Raw genomic sequence first — 27134 nt, 5'->3', positions numbered from 1 at the left:
AAAATGCAGGGAAGAGTCCCAGAGGTGATCATCCAAGTCAGTGAGGAGGAGGGGCTGTGGCATCTTGACCATCGAAGAGCTCCAGGGAACAGTCAAGTCTTGAACTCAAGAGATCTGCTCGGCAGTGGTGGCACATGCCTTTAATTCTGGCACTCAGAAGCAGAGGCAGGCAGATCTCTGAGTTCAAGGCCAGCCTGGTCTACAGGAGAGTTTCTGGACAGCCTGAAACAATGCAGAGAGATTTTTTTTTTTTTGAGACAGAGTTTCTCTGTGTAGCCCTGGCTGTCCTGGAACTCACTCTGTGGACCAGGCTGGTCAGAAATCTGCCTGCCTCTGCCTCCCAAGTGCTGGGATTACAGGCATGCGCCACCACTGCCCAGCTGTAGAGAGAATATCTTATGTATTGTATGGATGCATCAGCACAGCTATGGCTAGGGCCTATGCCTTAGGCCGGTGATAGAAGGTGGATTCTGGGATAGAGCCGGGCATAGTGAGATGGGCCCCAGCAAAATAGAAGGAGATGGATGCAAGGTACCTGAGCACAGGTAACCAGCATGCAACAGAATGTAGGTTAAGATAAATGAAATATATATATATATATATATATATATATATATATATATATTTTTTTTTTTTTCGAGACAGGGTTTCTCTGTGTAGCTCTGGCTGTCCTGTCCTGGAACTCACTCTGTAGACCAGGCTGGCCTCAAACTCAGAAATCCACCTGCCTCTGCCTCCCAGAGTGCTGGGCTTACAGGCGTGAGCCACCACCGCCTGGCATAAATGGACTATCTTAAGTTATGAGTCTAGTCAGAAGAGAGTCTAGCTATAGGATCAAGGTATTTTTGTAAATATATTTTGAGTCTTGAACAAATCAAAAACAAACAAAAAACCCACAAGTGGTGACACTAATCCCTGTTAGAAGGCACAGGTCTCCACACCCCATGCTGTGGTGCCATGGCACCAGCTGGCACCGACTGTTGCTACTGGTAGTTCCTGGTGAAAACCCAGGATTTCACCACCTGCAGAGTGCCAGACCACTCAGAACAGAGCCTCTAAGTGGAATACTTAGGGCTCTGAGCCTCCTGGTTTTGGTGCCTGGAACCATGAGCCTCTGAATGTATCAGACCAGGCTATAAGTCTTTGGCACTGGGAGCCTAAAACTACCAAAATGATTTATATTTGAAAACAAAGGGAAGCCGGCCAGGTGACCCCGTCATGTGCTGTGCATGTGAGCAAGGGTCTCCACCATGGGAAATCGCACCTTTCCTGACCCCAGGGCCAGGTTTCCCCCTCAGGATGGAAGTGCACGTGGCTGCTGTTTCCTTCCTGAGGAGGGCAGGAGGACACAGCCCCAGTTGCCCCTTAGAAGCCACACAGTCAGCCTAACCACACACAGCTGCCTCTTGTCTCTGCATTGTCCCCACCACACCCCACCGGCATCCTTTATACAGCTAGAGGGTTTTCCACACTGTTCTGCAGTCCTACTGCCGGCAGAACAGGGCCACAGCCACAGTCCAGTACTCTGGACCACAGGTGACCCCCATAGTCTGTTCCCTAGCTCACACACCAGCTTCTAGCCATCCTTATCCCCAATCCATGTCGAGATGTTGGCCTTAGCTCTCCTCCTGCCTGGTTCCTTTCAACTAGAACACTCTTACTTTCCTAACCTGAAACATTTGGTGGGACTGGGATCCAGTAAAACTTGGCAGAAAGAGGTGGCAGCAGGATGGTGTGCCCGCTCCTGCTCGTGGGCACCTCACCGAGCTTCCTACAGGAAGGATGGACACCTTCGAGCTATGACCTTCCTTTACCTCACAACAACTTTTATCAGAATGCCAACCAAGAATATGGTGATTCCCTCGCTCAGATGATGAAGTGGGTGCTGACCTCACTCACTACTGTCTCCACAGCAGCCTCCTGGTGGCTGCTTTGTCTTTACAGCTGGTTCTCTCAACATGGATGTGTGGCTAAAATGTAAATTCCATCAGGTCACTCCTCTGCTACGAATCCTCCAATGGCTCCCTATTGCCTTGGGAGTGTAACCAAAGTCTTAAGATGCTCTGTAAGTCTTATGGGTTTGACACTCTTATAATCTAAACCACTACCTCATCATCATCATCCACCATCACTACCACCTCCACCACCACCATCACCTCCTCCTCCTCCTCCACCACCACCACCACCACCATCACCACCATCACCTACTCCTCCACCACCACCCTACTCTGCTCCAGCCACAATAGCCTCTTCTCTTGGAGAAACCCAGGTACAGGCCTGGTATGGGAACTTTGCCTTCACACTCTCTTCATCTGGGGTACTCGTCCGCAGGTAAGCCTGGCTCTTCCCAGCTCTTCCTTTTATTTCTCTCTCTCTCTCTCTCTCTCTCTCTCTCTGTGTGTGTGTGTGTGTGTGTGTGTTTACGTAGTCTCCCTTCTCAGTGAGGTCATTCCTCTAAAAGCTTCAGGGTTTGGGGGCGTGGCTTGGTGGCAGGGCACTTTCATAGCAAACCCACAAAGATCTGGGCTAGATTCCTGCCACGGCAGGGAAAAGAAATATATGCTGGACCCCCCCCCCTCCCGTGTCTCTTCCCAGCTTTGACCCCCATAGTACATGTCGTCTGTAAGACACTAAATACTTCCCCAACCTCTCCTGCCCATTTACACAAAGATATTTCCAATGAGAATGGTAAAATAGTCTCACTGTGTGGCCCAGGCTGGTCTCAGTGTTCAGCCTTCCTGCCTCTGCCTCTTGAGTCCTGGGACTAAAAGTAATGTCTATCCCATCTGGCTGGTCAACTTTGTATATAAATGTAAAAAGTAGAAGGTTAGTGCCCTTGGCCCTCTTTGAAGTCCATGCTCTCTGGCCAGGAAGAGGAGAGGGTCACAGGAGCTGAGAGGTCGCAGAGATGGCGAGGAATCATAGGCAGAGAAGACGTAATTTATTCACTACAGGTCAGAGTGATTAGGCAGACAAAGGCCGGCAGGCACCCAGGCATGTGCCAGTGCTCACAGACCAGTAGTGAGCACACAGGTTGTATAGCAGTAGATACACAAACCTAAACGCAAATACACACAACAGGCTGGCGAAGGCCAAAGCGAGGGATTAGTAAGAGCTCTGACCTTAAGGCCATGTTTGTCCAAAATCACACAAGAGGCGCTTGGCCAAGAATAATTATATAACAGATTATATCACTGTTTACTCTGAGGTTCGCTGGACAATCAGCCATTTTGTGCTGACTCATGGCCCCACCCACGCACCATGTCTTAGTTGACCCCTACCTGTCTGATATCGCCATCGCTTTCCTTGTCTTAAGCATAAACCAGCCCTCCCCACCTGCCGGTCTCAGCAATGCCCCCCAGCCACACCCCTTCACCCCTAGAGCCTACATTTGGAGTCTGTTTGAGACAGGACAGCAAGACTAGGAAACTGAGGCAAGACATGGAGGAAGTCTCTTGTCATCTGAGGATCAACAATTCTGGCAGAATGAACAATGGTTGCTGTGATGTTTGTCTATCCAAGTGGACCTGGCCACCAGGTTCTCCCAGCATCCCTCAGTCCCTACCTGTTAGGATTTCCTCCCTGATGGCATACCCCACCTTCAAGCCTGAATTCTCCAGCCTAGGGGCTGGGCTGCCCTTCCACCAGAGTCTCTTCTCTATATAATCCAGACATTTTGGTTAACTGCCTGACACCCCCCCCACCCCTTCATTTTTACCTTTTACAATCTTGGCTACGGCACCTCCTCCTCTCTCTAGCCTTTCCCCTCCCCCTCTCCTCAAATGCAGCTCAGTCTGATCATGTCCACTTCGGACACTCCCAGATAGCCCTGTCTTCACCCATGCTCTCCCTTTTATCTACAATGAACCTTCTCCTCCACCATACTGAGGGGCAGTCATGTCCTTCCTTTTATTTCTTTTCTTTTTTTATTCCATTCAATAATAGCAATTAATCCTGCTTAAAGCTTAAGAATACATGACAGAGGGCAGGAGAGATGGCTCAGCGGTTAAGAGCACTGACTGCTCTTCCAGAGGTCCTGAGTTTAATTCCCAGCAACCACATGGTAGCTCACAACCATCTGTAATGAGATCTGATGCCCTCTTCTGGTGTGTCTGAAGACAGCTTCACTATACTTCTATATAATGAATAAATAAATCTTTAAAAAAAAAAAAAGAATACATGACAGATTACGAACGCTCACCAAAACTCTTTTGACCCATGGTTTTATTTTATGGGCTTGCAAACCTGTCCAAGGTCCCTACAGAGCCATTGTATGATCCCATTCATAAAAAAGGGAGACTTCAATGGGAGCCATGCAAGTCTGAGGCCCTGAGATCAGGTCCCTAAAATCTTTTAAACCTTGTCTGTAATCCCAGCCCTCCTACGCTGTGATTAGTGGAGGAGCCAGAGGAATCTTCAACAGCTTACAAGCTAGCTAGCCTGGCACATACAGTGGAAAACAAAGAATTCTTTTGGGGAGGTTGTTCTTTTTTGTTGGTTTTTTTTTTTTTTTTTTTTTTTTTGAGACAGGGTTTCTCTGTATAGCCCTGGCTGTCCTGGAACTCACTCTGTATACCAGACTGGCCTCGAACTCAGAAATCCGCCTGCCTCTGCCTCCCAGAGTGCTGGGATTACAGGTGTGCGCCACCACCGCCCTGCTCAAAGAATTCTTTAAATTGTGTTTATTTGTGTATTTTCTGTACGATACTCTGCGTGTATATATAGGATCTGCATGTCTACCTGCTTGCCAGAAGAGGGCATCAGATTCTATTATAGATGGTTGTGAGTGTCCAGTCGTTGCTGGGAATTGAACCCAGGACCTCTGGAAAGACAGACAGTGCTCTTAACTACTGAGCCATCTCTCCTGATTTATTTATATTCTTTTAAATAGGTATGTAAGTATCTGCCTACAGAGGACACAGGAGAAGGACTCCCCTGGAGCTGAAGTTACAGGTGGTTGTGAGGAGTCTGGCGTGCGTGCTGTAATCAAATGTGGTCCTCTGGAAGTTTATAGCATGTGCCCTTAAGTGCAGCGATGAGCTGTCTCTACGGCCCAGAGAGCAGGCTTTAAAGGTAGGAACGGAGGACTGACAGCTGAGGCTGTTTTCTGATATCTACATTTGCTCACTAGCACTCCTCTGCAGACACACATGATCACACACAGAAAAAACGCTACATGTGCTAGGACACTCTGCAGCAGCCCACCCTTAAGACATTACTGCTGGGGCTGGAGAGATGGCTCAGCGGTGAAGAGCACCAACTGCTCTTCCAGAGGTCCTGAGTTCAATTCCCGGCAACCACATGGTGGCTCACAACCATCTGTAATGGGATCTGATGCCCTCTTCTGGTGTGTCTGAAGACAGAGACAGAGTAGTCATAAATAAAACAAATAAATTTTTATTTTCATAATTTCATAAAATCTCATCCTGAACTCCTTTTCCCCTGTGGCAAAGTCAAGAATGCTGGTTTCGCTCTAATGTAAGTCTCTAAAAAAACATTTCTCAGGTTGTTGCAGGCGGCTGCTTCTTGCTTATTGCCTGTTCCGATGACTAGCATTCTGTCAACTTGACAGCAGCTAGAGTCATTCTGGAGGCAAGCACCCTGAGAAATTGTCTCTATCAGACTGGCCTATTGGCAAGCCTGTGACGTCATTTTCTTGATTAATGATTGATGTGGGAAAGTCCAGCCCACTGTAGGTAGTGCCACCCCATGGGCCTGGATTATGTAAAAAAGCATCCTGAGCAAGCCAACTCCATGGCCTCTGCTTCAGGTCCTGCCTCCAGGTTTCTACCTTGAGTTCATGCCCTGGCTTCTCTCAGTGATGGGGTGGGACCCGAGAGCTGTAAGCAAAATAAACGCGATCCTCCCCAAATTGGTTTTGGTCAGTGTTTCATTGCAGTCATGGGAAGACAAACTAGAACACACCTATCTTCTCAGGCTTGGATGCTGCCACTACCATCAGGACTGGGGCGGTGTTGGTTTATTAGCTACAGTTTCATCAGCACCAAGAACATTGCCTGGCATGTAGAGGATGAACACACAAGACAGGCCCTACTGCTGTCTCTCACTGACAAGTGACTCTGATGAGATTTCCCCCCCCCCCCCTTTGGTTTTTCAAGACAGGGCTTCTCTGTGTAGCCCTGGCTGTCCTGGAACTCACTCTGTAGACCAGGCTGGCCTCAAACTCAGAAATCCGCCTGCCTCTGCCTCCCAAGTGCTGGGATTAAAGGCATGCGCCACCACCCCCCGGCTCCGAGTGTCTTTGTCTACACAATGAGAATGATAGCATTACTCCTCAGTGACGTAACCATGGAAACAGTAAGTGTAAGCTTGCCCTATTAATATATGGTTAATTTCTTTTGTTTTGTTTTGTTTTTCAAGACAGGGTTTCTCTGTATAGTCCTGGCTGTCCTGGAACTCACTCTGTAGACCAGGCTGGCCTCGAACTCAGAAATCTGCCTGCCTCTGCCTCCCAAGTGCTGGGATTAAAGGCGTGCACCACCACTGCCTGGCGACATTTGTTAATTTATGTCTGCCTCTTTGAGGGAGGGAACTCAGTCTACTGTGACCTCTGGGCTCCTGAGGGCTGAGTCTTCTCAGTGACAATCACTCTGTAGTGCTTAATAGTTGCAGGACTGAGTACAGCCTTTGGGAAAATTTTTTTTCAAAGATTTGTTTTATTTTCTATGTATGTGTAAGATGTGTGTGTACACATGAGAGGGTGATTGCAGAGGCCAGAAGAGTGCTGGATCCTCTGGAACTGGACTTGCAGGTGGTTGTGAGCCACCACACATAGGTGCTAGGAACAGAACTCTGGTCCTCTGCAAGCATCCTCTGCCTCATCTCTCCTGCCCAGGAGACGCCCTTTGATCTGGGGTGCTAATATCTCCCACTCAAGATACTACTGTAGTGAGATGGAGGGAGCAGCCTTTTGCTTTTCTGTCACTAGCTGCTTCCAAATGATCCAACGGTCTCTCTCTTGAGGTTGTTGTGCATTAGCTGGAAGTAGCAGAAAGGACACTGGCCTCTTCAGCCATCGAGGTTCTGCTGTTTGACTGTGTTTCTGGGATGTCTGAGTGTTTCCGGACCCACGGAATCAGGCACCTCAGTTTCAGATTCGGTTGTGCAACAGTGTGGTCAAACCTGCGGTTCTGAACATAGGGTAGGTGTTTGCTTGTGAACGGAACTTATCCTATTGACTTTTCTGGAACTGGGTGGGGTGCCCTGTCTTTTGTGGGCTTCCTGAGAGCCATTATCCTCCCTCACTTCTTTTAGCGGGGTTGGTATGAAGGGTAAAGGATGCTCATTGAGAAAAATCTTCATCTCTTTTTCTCAGATCAAATTGAAAACTTGAGCAAATGTTAATCTTAGCTTAAGGGACCAGTTTCTCCTCTGCACAGTGGGACATCACCCCCTAACGTCACTTTCCATGGATGATAGAAGTGAAGTCACTCTCTCTCACTGGTAAAGCTCTACACAGTTATTAATAACTGGGTTCTTTTACAAGCTGATGCCCCCTCTTATTCTTTTACTTATATTTTTTGGATAAAGTCTGGCTCTATAGCCCAGGGGCTTTGAATTTGTGAAGCTGTCCCTTTCCCTCCTAAGTGGTAAGATTACAGGTATATGCCAATGCCCCTGGCAACCTGGGTAGGTTCTTAACTAAACCTAGAAGGGTGGTTGCCCTGGTTGCCTGGCAACTGGCTATTAGTGTCTGTGGAGAGACTAAGAAGAGCTTCAGGAACTGCCCTTTCCATTTGGATGGAGAGCAGCCTGGGGAGATCTAGCTAGGCTTCTAGCTCAAGGCTCATTAAAGAAAGTAAAGGTTCACCTGAAGCTGCCATCTATTAAATTCCATGATAACTAGGCCTGAGGACTGAGTCTTCTCAGTGACAATCACCTATTCCCAGATGTAACCGTGGCTACTTCTCAGCCTCACAGAGGTCATTTGACTAAAATCCTACTAAAAGTGCCAAGATTTCTGCAGACATTTATTTATTGAGAGACAGAATGTCAGGTTGGGATTCAACTGAACTAATTGTGGCTGAGTTTGAACTCCTGGTCTTCCAGTCCAGTATCCAAACATTGGGATTATACGTGTGCAATTACCTTATCCAGAATTGCCTGTCATCTTGAGGTAGAGGTGGTAGGCAACAAATGCGATTTTATCACTTGCCACTAGGTTTGTGTAGGGGCTGGCTAGATACCTCAGTTGGAAAAGTGCTTGTGAAGTTGTCACGATGACCTGAGTTTGATCCCCAGCACTCCTGGAAAAAACTACAAATGTCTGTTTTAAGCTTCAAAGCTGGGAAAGAAGAAACAAGAAGACACACACACACACACACACACACACACACACACAAACCTGAAAGTTTTTTTGGTCTTATTTCAACCTAACCGTTAATTCCATATTTTTATTTGCAATCTGGTTTGGGAGAACTTGGCAACATCAAAGCCAGGTTCTTCCCGGTTATAACCTGTGGATTTATTGACTTTCTGATTATCTTCTTGTGTTGTCATAAACAAAAAGTTCAGACTCTGAGCCACCCTGGGTTCCTGGAGGTCAGAGGGAGTCAGGAACAGCTTCCTGCCCCTTATCAACATGTCAGCCAAACTGCCGTCACGAGAAACTTCCGCCCGACGTAGGCATGGCGGCCATCAGCCACGCAGGATTGGCCCCAGCCGGAAGCCCGACCGCCCCCTGGCAACAGAAGCGGCGTCCATTGGGCAGTTATAGAAGATGGCGGCGCCCGACCGCGTGCGAGGTCCGCTCTTGGGGGCGGGGCCACAGCCTGCCTGCGGCATGGGCTCGGTGGATTGGTGGAAAGCCGTAGTGTTGTCACGTGGTCGGGGCGCGTTTGTTTGCGGAAGTAGGAGGGCCGAGAAGTGCTGAGTAAGCCGAGGTGAGTGACGGCGCAGCGGGGGCGGGGCTTGACAGCCCTTCCCAATCCTTCCCGGTACCCTTGTCTTGGAAGTCGTCACCTGGACCCTGCTTAGGACCGTCCTCGTGTCTGCGACTCTGAGGCATGCCCTCCGTTAACTCTTATCTGGCCTCCTTGAGTGCTCCCGCCTTCTCTTCTTTCATCCCCTGGCGTCCCCAACTCCCATCCGGTGACCGCATTCTTCTCCGTTGCGGCCCTCAGTTTCCCTAACTTCCTAAATCAACCCTTCTCCCAATTCATTGTCCGACTTTCACTCTGGACTGTCCACTGCCTCCAGCTCCTCCCTCTGCGCTTCTAAGTGCTCCTGGTTTTCTCCCTCATTGCCCGATTATTGCCCGATTTCCCCCAGGCCACCTGTTTCCTACGTCCCTCCCGTTATGTCCAAACCCCGGCCCCCATTTCTAACTCCCTGCTTCTCTTGTGCCTCCGGTTTTCATCTGCTCCCATCCGTGTTCTTCCCAGTTCTCTAGCCTCCAATCCTGGGTTCACCTTCAGCTCCCACCGATGACCTGGAAGCTGGCGACAGGGAGCCTGTGACCCAGGTGACTATGTGACTAGGGATTGGGTGTGAGTGTGACAGGGAGGGCACAAGAGTTATGGACTGTGCCTGTATTTTTAATGGGCTATTCACATGATCCCCCAAACAAATACCAATCCTTCCTCTAAAGTTCCCTCACCTGCCCTCTTGCCAGCAGGACAGGATTGGGCAGGTTTGGTTTGGCACCATTGAAGCTCCACCCTTGGACTAGTGTTGTTTTGTTTTGGTCTCTGCCTTCACGTTTCTGGAGCATGGAGGCCATGCTCTGTCTGTTTCCTCACTGTGCCTGGTAGGACTGAATTTCCTGCCCACATAATGGCTGCCAGGAGGCTCAGTATTTGAATGAGAAGGTGTAGAAGACAAGGCTTGGTGATGAGTGTGGCCCTGTACAAGGTCCTGGGCTTTGCTGTTGTGTCACGGGCAGGACAGAAAGGGCTGGGGGGACAGGGAGAGAGAGGAGCAAAAGGCGGGAGAGCAATCACTTTTGTTCATGTTTTCAGTGTTTATTAATCACCCTGACAACCAGGCTCTTTTATTTCTGTTACCTTTACTCTCCACCCATTTTCTGCTGGGCAAATATTGATGTAGCTAGCGCACGCGCACTGTTCCCACTTAACATGGGGAAGGGAGGCCAGAGACTTCCCTTGCCAGGGCCACGCACATAAGTTTGGGGCTAGATTTTCAGTGTAGAGAGTCCCCAATTTATTTATTTTTTTTATAAAAAGGTTTATTTTTATTTTGTACATATGAATGTTTTCCTGGATCTGTGTCCATGTATGCCTGCTGCGTATGTGTACTGGGGGTAGAATAGCATGCTGGATTCACACAGATCTGGAATTAAAGAAGGTGTGGGAGCTGGAGAGATGGCTCAGCGGTTAAGAGCACTGACTGCTCTTCCAGAGGTCCTGAGTTCAATTCTCAGCACCCACATGGTGGCTCACATAATGGGATCTGATGCCCTCTTCTGGTGTGTCTGAAGACAGCTACAGTGTACTCACATTCATAAAAAAAATTGTTTTAGATGGCTGTGGATTGTCGTGTAGGTACTGGAAACTGAATCCTGGTCCTCTTCAAGAGCATCAAGTGCTCTTAACTTGTAGCCATCTCTCCAGCTTTTAGGGCAGTGACAGTGACCCGCCGCAGGCTGCTATGCCCACTGGAAAATGGCAGGCACCGTTCAGTGTGCCATGTTGCTGAATTCCATTTCTCATAGGGCAGATGCCTTCCCTACCTTTCCTCCTGTGCCCTGTTGGAAGTCAGAGGATCAGTGCCCTGCAGTGTGACATAAGCCATGACACTGTCGCGTTGTCTAAGGGCTCCTTCTGTTGACTTAGGACATTTCCCTGCCCTAGGGATTACATGTCTTGTTTAATGGGAATATGGTGGCATGCTGATGAGGGGTTTCCTATTCACCCAGTAGAGTGTTATCACTAAGATACCGTGAAAGGAGTTGCCTGAACACCGTGTGTGTGTGTGTGTGTGTGTGTGTGTGTGTGTGTGTGTGTGTGTGTATAAGTGCGGCCTGTGTAGACGGCATGCTCTCCTGGGCATCTCGGACAAAGTGAAAGCTACAGGAAGTCAAGAATGACGGCGGCGGGGCCTGGTCCTTGCACCTCAGGTCCTCAGCCTGCAGCCATGGGGGTGGGGTGGGGTGGACTGAGATAGGTATCAGCAGCTGGGGGGGCGGGGGGGGGGGGTGATGCCCCAGCAGTCTAATCATGAGACATGCTGTGGGTGTGTTCCTGGAAGCCCCTACAGCCATCCCTAGACCGGCTCAGCTCCGGTGTTCTAGCCTGTTTCTCCTTCCTCCATGCTTGTCTGGGTCAGGTGGAGGCCCAGTCCGGCACCCACTGGCGCTCTCAAGACCAGCAGTGCTGGAGGAAGGGTGACTTGTCTGGGAGGTGATGCTGGGACTGAGTGACTAGAGTCGGTCACCGGGCTGGAGTGCAGTTTGGGCCTCTTCTGGGGATTCTGACACGTGCTCTAGAGTTTGGGCTTTCTGAACTATTGTAGATCCACAGGGCATAGTCAGCAGGGAGATACTGTCATTCCGCATGAAGATATGGTCATCCAGTTTGTAGTCTGCGTGCTAGACAGCCACAGAGGAGCAGTGTGTGTAAGACTAGACCAGGACCTAGACTCGTGCACCTCCATTTAGAAATGCGTTGAGTGCCGGGCGGTGGTGGCGCACGCCTGTAATCCTAGCACTGGGGGAGGCAGAGGCAGGCGGATTTCTGAGTTCGAGGCCAGCCTGGTCTACAGAGTGAGTTCCAGGACAGCCAGGGCTACACAGAGAAACCCTGTCTCAAAAAAAAAAAAAAAAAAAAAAAAAAAAAAACCAAAAAAACAAAAAAATGTGTTGAGGCCAGCTTGCAGGGAGGGCCCAGTCCAGTACTTACTTTGCCTTTGGAGTGACAGTGGATCCAGGATGATGAGTGGGGGACCGGGTGGCTGGCATAAGCGGGGAGGACATTCTGGGTCTTCTAGAATGGGCCGGATGGATCGTGGCTCCTACCAAGCAGCCTTCTCCCTGAAACCATCCAGATGTGAGGAGGAAGGGATGGTAAACAGCCCGGCAGCCTTGTCAGAGGCGTGACCCAGAGAGTGAGAGCAGTCTGCCAAGGACCTCCCTCAGCCAGTCAGGATGACAGCGATGGCCTATAGTGGCCACTCACACCTCTGTCCTCCCAGCTGTGACCTCTGCCAGGAGGGCCTCTCCCCATCCCCCTCGGCTGTCTTCTGTCTTTCCTTAGAACTTGAGTCCTGTCCTCCAGTGTCCTTCCCCAGGGACCACACACTCTAGCCCCGGCCTGGCCCTCATGGACCCAAGTAGCCCCTTCTGGGGACTCACCACAGACCCCTCCACGGTCCCTCCAGGGCTCTTATTTGGTTTTTATTTTGGTGGCCAGAGTGTGTTCCCATAGTTGGTGATATGAACCCTCCGTTTGAGGCCCTCCGTGGATGTAATCTCACTGTCTGATGTGAGTATACTCCTCTCTGGGCTTCTTGTCTTCAGTTCCTCCGGGAGAGCCTTAGATGCCCACAGACACCATCTGTCTTCCAGAAACGCACCAAGGAAGCACACTGGGCCCCTGACAGGGAGTGGGTCACAGCGACAGAGGAGAGGCCTGGCTCTGTCACCATGGCTTGAACTTAGTCCCTTTTCAGCTGTGGCACCTCTGGCTGGGAACAGGTAGTCTGTGTCAGATGGCCTCGGCAGGGAGGCAGCTCTAGTGCAGGCTCTAGCAGTGACAGTTGTCAGCAGTAGATGTAATAGGAACATAAAAACTGTGAGATCAAGCCCAAACGCTCTGATGGCGGCCTGTTCCTAGCCTATGCTCTGCCCTGTGGCTGGACTGCAAGGACCCCGTGGGATGGTGGGGAGAGGGTGGCAAGAAGTAGACACGTAAATGCTTTGTAGCATTCCTGCCTGGCCCTGCCGTGCTTGTTCCAGGATGTGGCACACGTGTCCACAGAGTTCATTTCCTCTATTCCACCTAGCAAGGGCAATGGCTGCTGGTGGTGTGTCACAGTGGGCTGGTGTCCGGCCTTTTCCTTAGTTACTGTGTCACATCCTGTATCACACTGGCCTAGGAGGCTGGACAGAAGCCAGGTCTTTCAACATATGGGACATGTCTTTACCAGAGGGTGCTGGGGTAAGGACCTTCCTCCGAGTGAGGCTGCTGGTCGCGCTGGCAAGAGGGTTTGAACCAGTGAGGCTCTTAGGCCTGCCCTCCTCCGTTCCCTGGGGCCCTTCTCTGCATCTGTCTGGACGCTGGCAAATCTGCATAAAACGACACAGCCCAGGGCTCAGCCTGCACCTGCTTTCTATAAAACCATAGTAATTTTGTGTGCCATTTGGAAAATCGAGAAAAGCAAGAGTATTACTCATGTAACCAGGACCTTCATCTTCCCCAGATATCCTGGCATGCTTCTTTTATCTATGTCTATTTTAGTTTTAGATTTAAGTTACTTTGTGTGTGTGGGGGCAGGGTGCAGAGTGAGTGCTACAGTGCACATGCTGAGGTCAGAGGGCAAGTTGATTGGCTCATTTCTCCTTACCACGGGTTCTAAGAATTGAACTCAGGTTTCCAGACTTGTATGATAACAGCCTTTACCCAGTGAGCCATCTCCCCAGTCCTTTTTTTTTTTTTTTAGATTGTACAGGAATCTTGAGCCGAGCCATGCTTGGTGCTAGGGTGGGAGACCTTGGGAGCCTTCTGAAGAAGGGTAGACTAAAGCTGCTCACCTTGAGCTGTAGCACTCTCGTCCCTGTCAGCTGTGTGACCTTGGAAATGTCACTCTGCCTTTCTGTCCCTTAGCTTCCTCCTACGAAGTGAGGATAACCGGGTCGGGGGGTGGCTGTGCAGAAGAAGTGATGTGAGCTTGGGAAAGCTCCCAGGATGGGGCCAAGGGAGGTGTCAGGCATGCTGGGACTGACAGTCACTTAGAATCTGTTGGAGAAATAGTTCAGTCGGTAAAGAGTGAGTCTCACGAGCAGGAGGACCTGAGTTCAATCCTTAGTGGCGGTGTGTGTTTATGATTCTGAAGCTGGAGAAGTCTGGAGAATTTTTATGGCAAGTTAGTTAACCCCAGGGAGCTGCTGAGGAGGCCTTATCTCAAAATCCTGAGCAGTGGCAGCTGAGGTTGACTTCTGGCCTACATACACACACACACACACACACACACACACACACACACACACACACAGAGAGAGAGAGAGAGAGAGAGAAAGAGAGAGAGAGAGAGAGAGAGGAAAGATTTTTGGTGTTACTTGAGACAAGCCTACTCTTAGAGCTCACTGTGAGACCAGACTGACCTCAATCCCATGGCGATCCCACCACTTTAGGTTCCCAAGGGCTGGGATCATGAGTGTGGACCATAATACCCCGTAAGACTGTTTTCTTGCAAAGTATTGGGGGACAGTACGATATCTCATTGGATAAAGGCATTTGCTGCCTAGCCTGACAGCTCAAGTTTGATTCTTGGCAACCACACGATGGAAGGATGCAGGAGCTGTAGCATACATATTCCTGCCACTGGCTCACACAGCACACATATGGCGACATTTGTGCACTCATTTATTTGTGTGTTTGTGTATGTTGTAGAAAAATTTAATCCCAAGCTGGGGTTTCTACCCCTCCTTTGACTTTTTAGTTCCCAGATAAAAGACACACACCATCTTTATATCTATAGTGAGCCAGTCTTAAACAGCACAGGAGCTAGGACGATATCTACCCCGTGTGCCGTGAGAATCTACTTTCCCATCCATAGCCCCGAGTTAACAGTTGCCATGTTTCATCTGGGCTGTTCTTAACTCCAATTGGCCAGCCCTCAGGGATACATTTTTCTGGCTCACCTAACCCATGGAGGCGTCTCTTCTTCCTCCACCTTCTTCCTCTAGGTTTTCCTCTGACGCCTAGCCAGGGGAATCCTAAACCCCGTCTATGTCTCTTCTGCCCAGATATTGGATGTTGGTATCTTTATTTGCCAGTCAGAAATAGCTTGGGGACAGGGTCACACACAGGTCTATATACAGACTCCAGGGCTGCACTTAGCATTATAATAGACAGCAAGACCAAACCTCAACAGGTTGTATCTGCGTCTATCAGGGGAAGGAGGCAGGATACTCTTATATCTATATTTTCAGCAAAAACATTCTGACTGAGGTTGGCTATATCCAGCAGATATATATATGTTTATATATATGACCTCTCGTGAGGTCATGAGATGGATCCTCAAAGATATCCAAAAGCAATTCTATAATGAATGTGTATATGATTTTTATTACATTTTACCATTGTTAGTGCATGTGTGTGTTATGATACATGTGTGGAGGCCAGAGGACAATGTAAGTCACTTCTCTCCTTCCTCCTCCTGAGTCTCAAGGATCAACCTAGTTGTCAGGCTTGGCTGCAAGCGCTTTAACGAGCCAGGCTCCCTTGCTCCCCAGTGGTGTTATTTTTAATTATAACCTTGTATTGTCTGTTTAGGTAGATTCATCCTCTGTAGCCACTATTTTGTGATCTCTTTTTGTTGTTGTTGTTGTTGGTGGTGGTGGTGGTGGTGGTGGTTTGGTTTTTTTGTTTTTGTTTTGTTTTGTTTTTGAGACAGAGTTTCTCTTTGTAGCCCTGACTGTCATGGAACTCACTATATAGACTGGGCTGGCTATCCTTGAACTCACAGAGATCCACCTGTCTCTGTCCTGAGTGCTGGAATTAAAGGCATGCACTCCTATGCCCAGCTGCGACTTTTGTTCTATTTTGTTCTATTTTCTGACCTAGTAGTCACTGTTCATTTTGTTTGTTGGTTTCAATTTAGTCCCACCTATAAGTGAGAATGCATAGATTTTTTTCTTAGTAGCCTTTTATTAAGCCCCATGTCTTGCTATTTTTAAGGTTTATTTTTATTTTCTGCATATGAGTATTTTGCCTGCACGTGTGCTTGTGTACTATGTGACCATGTGAATACCTAATATCTGTGGAGGGCAGAAGAGGGTACCGGATCCTCTGGAATTGGAGTTTCAGATGATTATGAGAAGCCACATGGGTTTGGGGAACTAAACCCAGATCCTCTGGAAGAGCAGCCAATGCTCCTCATCTCTGAGCCATCTCTCCAGCTCTGCCTATCTTGGCTTGTCAGGACAGGGTCTCACTATATAGTCAAAACTGGCCTGGAACGTGGAGTGTTGCCCGGGCTACCCACCTTCATTTGCCTCCTGAGTCTGGGATTCCAGGTATGGGCCACCATACTTGGCTGTCCCCGTGTTAAAGAAGACATGACTTGCGTTCTTCCCCACCATAGCTCATTATTGTGGGAAAAGCAAGGTCTTCCAAAGCTCCAGGATGTTTCCAGAGTGAAGCAGCCGTTTCCTTTAAATCTTACTTGTAAAATGGGGGAAGTGGTTAAGGAAAGATAGCCAGCATTTAAAACAGTAGTCTTTCAGGTGCCAGCCTGGCCCCAAACTCACCCTGTGGACTAGGATGCCCTTGAACTCCACCCCTGTAGTGATCCTGGGATCCCAGGTATCCATCTCCGTTTCCAGTTAATGGAGGGCTAGGCTTGCAGACTCTGGTCTGTGCTAGACAAGCACAGTGCCAGCCCTTGATGCCATTGTTAAGTAACACAAGGGTCACCTGCCACAACCATCTGGTAATGAAGCAGGCTGCTAGGTGATGGGCAGGCCATGTGTGTGGTGTGGACTCCCCGGGAAGAGGCATGCGCATTCACCCAGCCGAGGCCCAGCAGGCTGGTTTAAGATTCACCATGCTTTTGGAAGAGCATAATGTTTACAACTAATGAGTTAACTATTTCTGGGATGCTCCGTGAATGCTTTCAGACCACAGCTGCTGAAACGGAAGGGAAACCCTGAGGTGGCACCATGGCCAACCCCCACTCTGTTTTTAGCTTACTCCGCAGGCCTCTTGATTTGTTTCCATTTCATCACCAAGGTTAGTCTTCTTTTCTTACCTGGGTCAGAGCAGAATAAGGCCAGGAACCAATATCAATGAAGGTACCACTCTTACTGCTGGTCTGTCTGTACTTCTGTCTAACCTACTCTTTTAACAGGTGACGCGTTGACTCCGGGGCAGAGGGTGGCCTCTCAGAAGGTGATATACGTGGAAGCCCAAGAAAACACAGTGCTCTTAACTCTGGGGCTGGGGCTGTAGCCGAATGAGTGGGGCACTCTGGGCTCCATCCCCAGTGCCCACAAACACAGTCTAAGGCTCCAAGCTAAACTGGGAGACAATTTTTATAGCATAAACTCTGACTTTTAATCTGTAGTCAAAAAAAAAAAAGAAAGAAAGAAAGAAAAAAAGAAAGAAAGAAAGAAAGAAAGAAAGAAAGAAAGAACCAATCTCTCCCCTCTCGGGTGGGTACTGAGGAGGTAGCCGGTCATTCTGGTGTGAGGCTCTATCCCAGCATCCATGGACAAAAAGCTGGACACGGTGGCATGCACTGGGTATCTCAGTGCTGGGGAGGCAGACAGGACACTGCCTGGGCCTGCTGGACAGCCAGGCTAGCCTACTCCGTAAGTTCCAGGTCCCTAAGAGACCTTGTCTCAAAAGCAAGGTGGAGAGCCCCTGAGGTACCTGCAGGTGACCCTGGCCCCACAGGTGCCTGCAGACACTCACACATGTCCATACATACTGATCCCCACATGCATGTTTGGTCCGTCTGAGCCTACGGGTTTTCTTTCATCCTGAGGATCCGTTTCTGTGGCCGTTTTCAGAGATCTGTGTGAAACCAGTGAAAGGATGCAGAGAGACAGTTGTTCCCCCTCCCCCACCGTGGTGTGGTGCATTCTGGTATGTCATAGGGAGAGACCCTTGATTTGTCCGTGGAGTCGGCATGCTCGCTGTCAGTTCTGCCGGATCCAGAATGTCAGCTCTGACTTGCATGATGAGAAGCTGTCCGCTTGGCCAGGCCTTGCTGCAGACACTACATTCATGGCCACTGTCCTTACTGTGAGCATGGGTCCTCAGTCAGCCCTGGTCAGGGAGTGGTCACTGGCCTGGCCTGTGAGCTCCCGAGCTTTCCGTCAGACCTGCTATCCACTCAGGGCTGTTTCTCTCCGTCTCAGGTTCTTGCCAGTCCAGAGTTGGGGCACAGAGCTGGTGGGGATGAGGGAGCGCCTTTGCAGGTCGCCTGTGAGGTGGGTGTGGGAGACTGCATCTGACTGACCAGAGACTTCATTTTCTTCCAGAGCAGAGGGGCAGGTTGGGTCTCCCCACTGCCCCACAGAGGATGCAGTTCTTCGGACGCCTCGTCAACACCCTCAGTAGCGTCACCAACTTGTTCTCAAACCCATTCCGGGTGAAGGAGGTGTCCTTGGCTGACTATGCCTCAAGTGAGCGTGCTCGAGAGGAAGGGCAGCTGATCCTGTTGCATAATGTCTCCAACCGCACCTGGGACTGCATCTTGGTCAACCCTAGGAACCCCCAGAATGGCTTCCGGTAGGTGATGTCAGTGGGACATGCTCCCCTCATTTCTCTCTCTCTCTCTTTCTTTCTTTCTTTCTTTCTTTCTTTCTTTCTTTCTTTCTTTCTTTCTTTCTTTCTTTCTTTCTTTCTTTCTTTCTTTCTTTCTTTCTAAGCTGTATTTATTTATTATATGTAAGTACACTGTAGCTGTCTTCAGACACGCCAGAAAAGGGCGTCAGATCTCATTATGGATGGTTGTGAGCCATCATGTGGTTGCTGGGATTTGAACTCAGGACCTTTAGAAGAGCAGTCAGTGCTCTTGCCGCTGAGCCATCTCTCCAGCCCTGTGCCCCTCGTTTCATTCCCTCCATCCTCGGGCTTCCCTGGAGCTCTGCCTGGAAGTTCTATTACTGGAGGGAGGAGCTGGGAGCAGAAGAGCGTGCGTCATTTCCTGAGGCTTCACTCCTGTAGAGGGGGGAAGGAGGAAGGATGGGGAAGCTGAGAGGACCCACTGGGGTGCCCCACCTGGGTCTTCAGTGGTGTGACTGTTGTTGTAGGGGTCAGGTTTGGACAGCTAGTGTGTAAGGGCTGGCACTAGGCATGCTGGGACGTCTTGGTTCTAGAAGGTCGGGGTAGAACTCCAGGGCAAGGCAGAGTAGGAGAAGGGAGAGCGGGCAGGGTGGGAGAGGGGAGAGCGGGCAGGGTGGGAAAAGGGAGAGCAGGCAGGGTGGGAGAGGGGAGAGTGGGCAGGGTGGGAAAAGGGAGAGCAGACAGAGTGTTTGGTGGAGTTGGGCAGCCTGACGTCAAGGTTCATACCCATTCTCTTTCTGCTTGTCCTGGGTATCCCACCATCTTCCTGTTCACAGGAGCCCTGGGCCTGAGGTCAGTGGGCCCCGTGGGAGGACTCACAAGGTCTGTGTCCTTAAGGAACATGCAGCCTGGTGAAGGAAGGCCAGGTACCCAGACCTGCAGACAGAACACGCTGTACACTGTGCCCAGAGGACGGCAGCCTCGGCCTGACTGCTATGCTCAGGGCTCTGTGCTCCTCACACAGCCTGTTCTCTTTAGACATGGTCTTATTGTGTGTCCCCGCCGGGCCCAACACACTACCATGCCCAACATTCACATGTTGATCACACGTTTCTCAGAATGCAGCCCTGTCGTCAAGCAGCTCGTGACTGCGCGCCACTGTTTAGTTACGTCCTGTCTACCTGATAGACGTGTAGACTCTCTCTTGTCTTTGCTGTGTGCATGTTTGTGTGCCTTCCTGTCTGTCGTGTACCCAGGAGTGCTGGTGGACTGAGGGCCATGACAGCCTTGGCAGGTAACAATTGTGCATTTTCCTACCAACTGTGAGTGGGATTTCCTGTTGCCGTATATCCTGATACTTTATCTTGCCAGTGCAAAAACCTCGAGTCAGTCCCTCGAGTGTCCAGTGGAGCAGCATTATAATCTTGTGTGTGTTGATTTGGTTACAGTACAGCCCCTTTCAGCAGTGATGCCACTTGGACTTCTTCTTCAGTGATTGATGTACCTGCTCAGCTCTCAGCCATCTAAAACAGTTACCTATTAAAATTATTTATTACAAGCCGGGCAGTGGTGGCGCACGCCTTTAATCCCAGCACTCTGGGAGGCAGAGGCAGGTGGATTTCTGAGTTCGAGGCCAGCCTGGTCTACAGAGTGAGTTCCAGGACAGCCAAGGGCTACACAGACAAACCCTGTCTCAAAACACCCCCCCAAAATTATTACTACATTTTATCTTTGTATGTGTATGAATATTTTGCCTGCACACAGGTCTGTATACTATGTACATGTGTGGTGCCTATAGAAGCCATGAGTGGATATTATATATGATCATGAGTCCAGCCGTTTCTACTTATGCTTTTGCAATTTTTGATCGTCTTCTCTATTTATTTAGCTTTGTTTTTTTTTGAGACAGGGTCTCACTATGTAGCTTTGGCTGTTCTGGAACTCACTATATAGACCAGGCTGGACTCAAAGTTAGATCCACCTACCTCTTCCTCCTGAGTGCTGGGATTAAAGGCATGTGTCACCGTGCCTAGGTATTATTTTTTAATATTCATGTGTGTGTGTGTGTGCACAAGCATGCCTGCAGAGGCCAAAAGACAGCATCAGATTCCCTGAGAGTTGGAATTACATGGAATTAATGATCCACCCTACATGGGTGGGTTCTGGGAATTGAACTCTGGTCCTCTTCCAGAGCATGAAGGGAAGGGCTCTTATAAGCTTCTTCTGTCAAGTTTCCTTGGATTGTTTTTGTTTTGGGGTTTACTGGGCAGAAGCTTCTCCCCACGATTCATGTTCCTCCTGCTCTGTAGAACTGTCATTGTGTTATCCTTGGCTTCTGTGTGACAAGCTGCTGTCACCCCGTGGTTACCCTCCACCACATCGACCACCTCTGTCATAGTGCTGAGGGGAGATCAGAGGGTAACTTTGGGAGCCAGCTCCCTTCTTCCATGTGATCCCTTGGGACACTTTGCCAGCCTATCCCTATCACTTTAAACTACTTTAATGGCTGTGTAGTATTCATACTGTAGCTGGTTATCTGGGTTAAATAGCACTTATTTCTGACCATAGACAAAGAGCCAGAGTTTGAAGGTGAGGCTCCTGGATGTGACAACCAAGTTAGAAGAGAATATGACATGACTTTCATGAAATAAGATATAAAATCACCAGATGAAAGACCCCAAGCACAATGGAGTCCAAAGGGAGCTCTCCATGTCGAGGGTCTGGTTAGAACAAGAGGCTCAGCCTGCAGCCTCAGGCAGAGAGAGGGTGGCCTGTTGGGGGGGGGTACACCATTGGATTATGCTAGGCACTGCTGAGCTGGCCCAGGTTCTGTCCCCCATGACTCACCTGAGCGGCCTCTCCTGGTGGCAGGCTCTTCCAGCTGGAGTCTGAGGCAGACGCCCTGGTGAACTTCCAGCAGTATTCCTCCCAGCTGCCACCCTTCTATGAGAGCTCTGTGCAGGTCCTGCACGTGGACGTGCTGCAGCACCTGACGGACCTCATCCGGAACCACCCCAGCTGGACAGTGACACACCTGGCCGTGGAGCTTGGCATCCGGGAGTGCTTCCATCACAGTCGCATCATCAGGTGAGCACAGGCCGAGGCCACTGGGGTGTGCTGCTGGCTGTCATCAGCCCCGTGGTGCACACTAGCTGCATGTCTGCCTGGAGGCTCCACACCGGTTCTGTTCTTCCCATGGCTTGGGTGAGAGAGGAATAGCATCGCTGTGGCTTGATAATCCAGGAACACTAATTCAAATCAGAAGGAGGTGCTGACACTGAGTTCTTCCAACTACGCAGTCACATCAAAGAGAGGCTATTCAGTTGGAGAGGACCGCTGAGAGGCTCGACTGTTGTTTCCTTCCCAAGCCCTGCTGTTTTTCCAGAAGCTTGTCTGGCTTCCTTTGTATCCATCTACTCAATGCTGTATCAGCAAATTCCCCAAAGAGGTCACCGTGGCTGTGCTTGCTAGTCACTGGCTGACTACCCCATACTCCTCTGCTCAATGCCTGGGTTCTAGCTAATACTCACCAGGCCAGGCATGGGGCTCATGCCTTTAGTCCCAGCACTTCGGAGGCAAAGGCAGGCAGATTCGTGAGTTCGAGGCCAGCCTGGTCTACAGAGCAAGATCTTATTTTAAAAAACAAAAACAGAACTTGTGAGCTGGGCTGCTCCCTGGTATGACCGTGGAGACCACTGTGACCCATCTCACAGTCTGAAGCACAGAGGTTCAGTGCATTGCTCACAACACTGAAGTTTCTGTCCTGAGTGCCCTTTCTCTCTGTCACCTGTTGTCATTCTGTTGTCTCATGCTGTCATGGCCCTGGAGTGAGCTGAATGCACCGCAGCCTGTATTGAACCTTGCCAGAGCATCCAGCCCTTGCCTGTCCCCTGCCTCCTGCCTCTGCTCGGGCCTCTCGCATCCCTGCCTTTGGTCCTCTGCCTGTCACTTACCTATCACTGCTCACCCCAACCCTTCCACAGCTGCGCCAACAGCACTGAGAATGAGGAGGGCTGCACCCCACTACATCTGGCCTGCCGCAAGGGGGACAGTGAGATCCTGGTGGAGCTGGTCCAGTACTGCCACGCCCAGATGGATGTCACTGACAACAAAGGAGAGACTGCCTTCCATTATGCTGTGCAAGGGGACAATCCCCAGGTGCTACAGGTGAGTGCTGGGCAGTGGACAGGGGACTGAGCAACCGAGCACCTCCTTGTTCCGGAAACTTGATTTGGGGCCTCAAGTTCATGAGCCTTTCTGAGGTCTTCTCACTCATCCGTCCTTCATTCCTGATTCCTTTGTCACTCCCAACCCTATCCTCCACCCTGTGACACTTAGAGGGAGACATAATCTTTGGCTACGGAAGTTCTCCATGAACTGAGCTGAACTCCATAAAAACTCTAGTCAGGTGTGGAGCTCAGTAGCTGCCCAGAGCTAGCCCCTGGGCTACATGCATCAGGTTAGCCCCTGCCTGGAGACCTCAAGATGCAGTGAGACTTGACCTAATTGGTAGGCACTCATATTGCCCCAGCTGGAGTAGGTGTTTGTGCCAGAGGCACTCCTACAGGCTGCAGTTGTTCCGACTGAAGACATCTACAGTGTACTCATACAAATAAAATAAGCCTTTAAAAAACATTTTAACTTTTTAAAATATATTATTTTTTGTGTATGGGTATTTTGCCTACATTTTTTTTAAGATTTATTTATTTCATGTATATGAGTACACTGTCACTGTCTTCAGACACCCCAGAAGAGAGCATCAGATCCTATTACAGATGGTTGTGAGCCACCATTTGGTTGCTGGGAATTGAACTCAGGACCTCTGGAAGATCAGTCAGTGCCCTTAACTGCTGAGCCATCTCTCCAGCCCTTTTTGCCTGCATTTATGCCTGTGCATACCATATGTTCAGTGCCCTCAGAGGCCAGAAGAGGGTGACAAATCTCCTGGGGCTGGAGCCAAGCAGCTGCTTGTAAGCTGCTATGTGGGTGCTGGGATTCACACCACTGTCCTCTAGAAGAGCAGCCAGTGCGCTTTCCCATTGAGCACTCTCCAACCCCAGGAGATTCGTGGAGAACATGTTTTTAAATTATGGTTCAGTAGATGGAGTGGTGCTGGGAGAAGCCACTGTGGGAAGGAAAGACACACTCTCCGCTTGTGCTCTATTGTCTAGAAGGAGCACGTCAACCTGCTGCTTCTGTCCCCTCTGCTTAGCATCAGGATTTTTCTAGAAAACATAGATCTGTGTGTAATGCTGCTGAGCTGTTGAGTGCTGCCCGGAGCAGGAGGGTATTCCTGGCCAGTGATCGTGCATCATGCCTGCCCTCTGACTATGCTGCCTTATGCCTGCACCAAGTGGCTTGTGTCCAAGTCAGTTCTCAGAATGTTCCCTGGGTCAGAACCCTGCTGTCTTTTCCTCACACAAGAAACTGAGGTTCAGTAGAGGCCACTGAGGGCCACCAAGCTGGGGCCCTCGAGCCTGGGCTTCCCCCATGTTGCCAGGCCTCTTCCCCACTGCTGGGTTCCAGCATTCCTCAAGTCAGGGCTGTACCTAGTGGCCATGACTGACCTTGGAGATGGCACTGAGCCCCAAGGAAAAGGCCAGGGTCCTTTCAGCTTCCTGCAGTACAGTGGCTCTCAATGCCTGTGGAGAGTTTAATATCTGGAGGGAAATTATATCTGCATATAGACAAGTTTTCCTCATTATTGTTCATCTGGTTTTTGCATTGTATTAGGTACTAGAAGTCATCTAGAGATGATTGCAGCTACTGTGGGGCATGCAGAATGTAATCCCAGCCATCTAGGACACCAAGGCAGTTCAAGTCCAACCTGGGACAGAGTGGGTCCCATCAGCAAAGTGCATGGGAGGCTTTGGGCTCTTTGCAAAATAATCATTCCATACAAAAGACTCAAGGACCTAGGGTTTGGACAGGCAGGAAGGGGCAGTACAGGAACTGGACTCAGAGCCTCCTGTGCCAGGAAAGCATCCTACCAGAGGCCCATTCAGTTCTTTTTTTTTTTTTTTTTTTTTTTTGTCCCCGAGACAGGGTTTCTCTGTAAAGCCCTGGCTGTCCTGGAACTCACTCTGTAGACCAGGCTGGCCTCGAACTCAGAAATCTGCCTGCCTCTGCCTCCCAGAGTGCTGGGATTATAGGCGTGCCCCACCACCACCCAGCTCAGTTCTTTTATTGAAAACATTCTACCTGTATACAGAAAGATATTCTGCAGGACCAGTGGTTTTCCAGTTCTTTTTCTGTTACCGTAATAAAACATTCTAACTAAAAGCAACTTAGGGGAGAAAAGAACTTACTCGATTTACATTTCTAGATCACAATCCGTCGTTGAGGAAAGTCAGGGCCGAAACTCAAGCAAGAGCGGAAGTCCTCCCTCTTGGCTTAGTAAGGTCACCTGCCTAGAAATGGTGCCGCCCACCGTGCGTGTGGCTCTCCAACATCAAGTAGTAATGGAGTCAGAGCCTCACAGATATGCCCCCAGGCTAGTATGACCCAGACCCTTCCTCAGCTGAGGCTTCTCTCCTCACAGGACTCTATGCTATGTCAGTTGACAGAAGTAACCAGGATGGAAGGACACTGGCCGGTAGCAAGAATCACTCCATCTAGAAAACCTAAGGCTCTTTTTTGTTATTCTTATACAGGGTCTCATGTAGCTGAGGCTGGCCTGGAACTCACTGTGTAGTCTAGACTGGCTCTGAACTCTGAACCTTGTGCCTCAGCCTCCCCAGTACTGAGATTGCAGGAGCATGCCGCCACGCCTGGGTGAAGATCCTTTGGAAGTGTGCGTTTGAGCCACAGTCAGGCCAGCGCCACACCACACGCTGACCCCCTGGGTCAGGCTTCCTTGTGCTCTCCACAGCAGCCTTTCCTCCCCCGTGCTCCTCTCCATCCTCACAGACTCAAATGTGCATTTCCTTTTGGTGTCCAGAGGAAGGTGGCCCTTGGGGGTTAGAGAAGTGAGTGGCAGGTGTTTAGCCGTGTTCTCCCGTCAGCTCCTAGGGAAGAATGCCTCGGCCGGCCTGAACCAGGTAAACAACCAGGGGCTGACCCCACTGCACCTGGCCTGCCAGATGGGGAAGCAGGAGATGGTGCGCGTCCTGCTGCTCTGCAATGCCCGCTGCAACATCATGGGACCCGGCGGCTTCCCCATCCACACGGCCATGAAATTTTCCCAGAAGGGGTAAGCCTCACCACCACCACCCCCCCCCCCCACCACCCTGCAGGGCCACGGACAAGGCCCCGGTTCCTTAAGCCTCACCAGATAACTGGCCAAGGGCACTGGCCTGAAGAAAGCTCTTGATGCTGTTATGTGGTAGTTTCACACCTAAGTGCACAAATACTGTGCAAAGAACAGACCCTTTAGAGTTTTGCATGAATGCACCCATAGTTCTGACCATGAGCCCTTGTTCCCCTGCTCTCAAGTCTGATGCAGACCTGAAATACTCAGCTTCTACGCTTGCTAAAGGCCCAGGGGTGCCCTGGTGGTCTGAGGCCCTGTGTGACTAGCACATTGCTTCCTCCTGGCTGGCAGCCCTGCAGGAGGCTTAGGGAGTCCAGGGCCACTAGCTCTGCTGCAAAGTTCTCAGGTCCCAGGAAGCCCTCCATGTGTGTTGGAGGAGAATCAGAGAGGTCAGATTCGGCACATTACTGCCCAGCAGGACCGTCTGAAGTGAGTGAGCGAATGGGGTCACTTGGTCTTCACGCTGGCTGCTGTGCTAAGCACTAGCCTTGAGGGATGACTGAAGGAGCCCTGTGCATGGCGGCGGGCAGCCTGCAGCCTCTCTGGCTGCTAGACTGCAGTGTCCAGCATGCACCTCCTCCCCAGCTCTGTGTCCGAGTGTGCTTTGATAATAGCTGTCCTCACAGTTAGAGATGGGATCTCAGAGGTTTTGATTTGCATTTCCCTGTTGGTTACTGAGGTTGAAGAGCTTGCCAGAGACCCATTGGCCATTTCTATGTCTTTGGAAAAATATCTATCTGAATCTATAACGTAAAGTTCCCAGGGCCAGAAAAGCCATCCCCCGTCCACCCCCACTTCACCCTTTTTTAAAAAAGATTTATTTATTTATTATATGTAAGTACATTGTAGCTGTCTTCAGACACCCCAGAGGGGGACATCAAATCTCATTACGGATGGTTGTTAGCTGCCATGTGCTTGCTGGGATTTGAACTCAAGACCTTCGGAAGAACAGTCAGTGCTCTTAACCCACTAAGCCATCTCTCCAGCCCCCACTTCACCCTTTTTGAGAGAGGATTGTGCTATGTAGTTCAGGCTGGCCAGGAATTAGAATCTTCCTGTCTCATCATCCTCAATATTGGGATTACAAATATAATGCCGGCCACGCCTGACCTTAGTTTTCTATTTTCACCCCAGCATATTGGTTGACTTCTTATTTTATTGGTCATTTGATTTGTTGTTTTTCACTTTAATATAATTTGGTTATATTTGCACTCTCTCTCTCTCTCTCTCTCCCCCTCCCTCCCTGTGTGTGTGTGTGTGTGTGTGTGTGTGTGTGTGTGTGTGCACGCGCACATGTATATTCGTGCCATCTAAGAGATCACTGTCAGGGCAGCCAGCTGGTTGTATGGCAGCCTCCCTAATGAGTAGGACAAGCCCCGAGCCGTGACCAGCACAGTGTCCCCTTGCAGTCCTGCCCCAGCTGTGGCAGTGTCGCCTCACAGTCCCGC

At 50.0% G+C, this 27134-nt stretch overlaps 1 protein-coding gene across 4 annotated transcripts in view; it reads left to right on the top strand.

Annotated features, from left to right (window-relative positions):
- The first annotated feature begins 8807 nt into the window (after positions 1 to 8807).
- Positions 8808 to 27134, top strand: part of Pla2g6 (phospholipase A2 group VI) — a 36484-nt gene continuing 18157 nt past the window's right edge. For 2 of the 4 annotated variants that reach the window (XM_052160802.1, XM_052160799.1), the window contains exons 1-5: positions 9033 to 9484; positions 18188 to 18437; positions 21306 to 21521; positions 22418 to 22601; positions 25439 to 25626. In XM_052160802.1, the coding sequence (XP_052016762.1) occupies positions 18229 to 18437; positions 21306 to 21521; positions 22418 to 22601; positions 25439 to 25626 (797 nt within the window). In that variant the 5' untranslated portion in view covers positions 9033 to 9484; positions 18188 to 18228. Of the gene's footprint in view, positions 8904 to 9032; positions 9485 to 18187; positions 18438 to 21305; positions 21522 to 22417; positions 22602 to 25438; positions 25627 to 27134 lie in introns of those variants that run through there. The other 2 variants (XM_052160800.1, XM_052160801.1) reach the window with 2 other exon arrangements.

This window comes from Apodemus sylvaticus, chromosome 17 (genome assembly GCF_947179515.1).
Source record: "Apodemus sylvaticus chromosome 17, mApoSyl1.1, whole genome shotgun sequence".
Lineage (NCBI taxonomy): Eukaryota > Metazoa > Chordata > Mammalia > Rodentia > Muridae > Apodemus > Apodemus sylvaticus.
The sequence above is the reverse complement of the archived record's forward strand: the minus strand, read 5'-3'. Positions and strand labels throughout refer to the sequence as shown.